Consider the following 1513-nt stretch of genomic DNA (forward strand, 5'->3'; position numbering starts at 1 on the left):
TGTATGGCTGGCCTTGTATGTATGAGTATTCACCTGCCGTATAATTTGTCCAATATGCCATCCCTTGTACCAATCTTATATAGTTGCTCTGAACTCACTTCTAGTACAATTCCAATAATATTACGGAGTTCCGCCTTTCCTCTGTCCAGGTCTGAAACTGGTATAGTAACGTTATCTCCGACATTCAATGGTGGATGTGATTGATCACTTGGTTTTTTCATTCTTTCCGCCTGCTTTGCCAAATTGTAATGAGCATCTTCCCTTGCTGTTAGTATTAATAATTCATCACTAGTATAAGGTGTGGCTCTCTCTTGATCTTTCTATACCTCAGCAATTTCGCCTTCCTTTTCTATTTTATTTCCTTCATCTTCCTTGTAATATTCGTCATTTTCTTCTCCACTTTCGTTTTCTTTATTGTGTTTCAAATTCTGATTTATTTCAGTGATTGCAACCTGCAATTGTTCTTCATCTTCTAGTTTACTAATCACCTCTAAAGGTAAATTCGATGTCATTAGTCCCACTTTTGGTTCAGATCCAAATATTGCTCGATATGGAGATTGTTTTATGCCAGAATGAAATGCTCTGTTCTTCATAAATTGAACGAATCTGAGCCCATTAGACCAGTTAGTTGTTTTGTTGTTCTGCATCCAAGAGGTCAACATATTTTCCACATCTTGGTTGGCTCGTTCAACAGAACCTTGACTTAGGTTATGACGCGGCTTTCCATTAACTAACTTTAATTGACGCCAGTAAGATCTTTTAAAACTGAATTCACAAATTCTCTGCCATTGTCTGAATGAAGAATGCATGGAGCTCCAAAAGTTAAAAAAAATATCCAGCAAGTGATGCGCAACTTCTGTAGCTCTTTTTGTTTTAAGAGATCGTAAAACCACGAATTTAGTCAAATGATCTTGGTAGACCATAATAAATTTGTATTCACGGTCTGCTTGCGATTGTATGTCAATGAGATCGACTTGGCAACGACTGTTCATTTCGATGTAGAGGATTGGTTTTGACACCAGTCCTTGCTTGCTCTTACTTTTCTTCCTCTGACATACTTCGCACATGGATAAATATATATTGATCATTTCTTTTGTTACATTAGCACACTTCTTTGCTGTTTCATTCTTAAGTCTGTCATGGCCGCCATGTCCAATAGAAATATGGGCAGCATCAATTATGTCGTAAATTTCTTCAGCAGGTAAAAAGTACCTCATGGGTTCATTGTTGTAACTAATTTTTTAATTCCACAAACTTTTATAACATTAAAACGTTTTAATCTATTTATATTGTTTTGTAGTCTTTTTTTCTGTTAATTAATATCTTCAATCTCCATTATAAATTTTTCAAAAGTTTCTTTTGTCATCACATTAAAATGGCTATCTTTCGTTTCTTCGGTTGTTAAAAGTTTATGTAAAAATCTTTCCTTCTTCTCGTTTTCACTCATTTTTTCTTACAAACACTTACCGTTTATTTTCACTTACTATTTTTACTTTTTTAGGTTAACTTATAA

General features: G+C 34.5%; 1 protein-coding gene across 1 annotated transcript; it reads right to left on the reverse strand.

Annotated features, from left to right (window-relative positions):
* Positions 1–320: 320 nt before the first annotated feature.
* LOC111421140 (KRAB-A domain-containing protein 2-like) lies at positions 321–1217 on the reverse strand. The gene has a single exon (XM_023054280.2). The coding sequence runs from the start codon at positions 1215–1217 to the stop codon at positions 321–323; it is 897 nt and encodes a 298-aa protein (XP_022910048.2).
* Between the last annotated feature and the right edge of the window lie 296 nt (positions 1218–1513).

The sequence above is a fragment of the Onthophagus taurus genome, chromosome 7 (genome assembly GCF_036711975.1).
Source record: "Onthophagus taurus isolate NC chromosome 7, IU_Otau_3.0, whole genome shotgun sequence".
In the NCBI taxonomy this organism is placed as follows: Eukaryota; Metazoa; Arthropoda; class Insecta; order Coleoptera; family Scarabaeidae; genus Onthophagus; species Onthophagus taurus.

Coding starts and splice junctions, on each gene's coding strand:
- LOC111421140 (XM_023054280.2), bottom strand. CDS start 1,217: ATGAGGTACTTTTTACCTGCTGAAGAAATTTACGACATAATTGATGCT.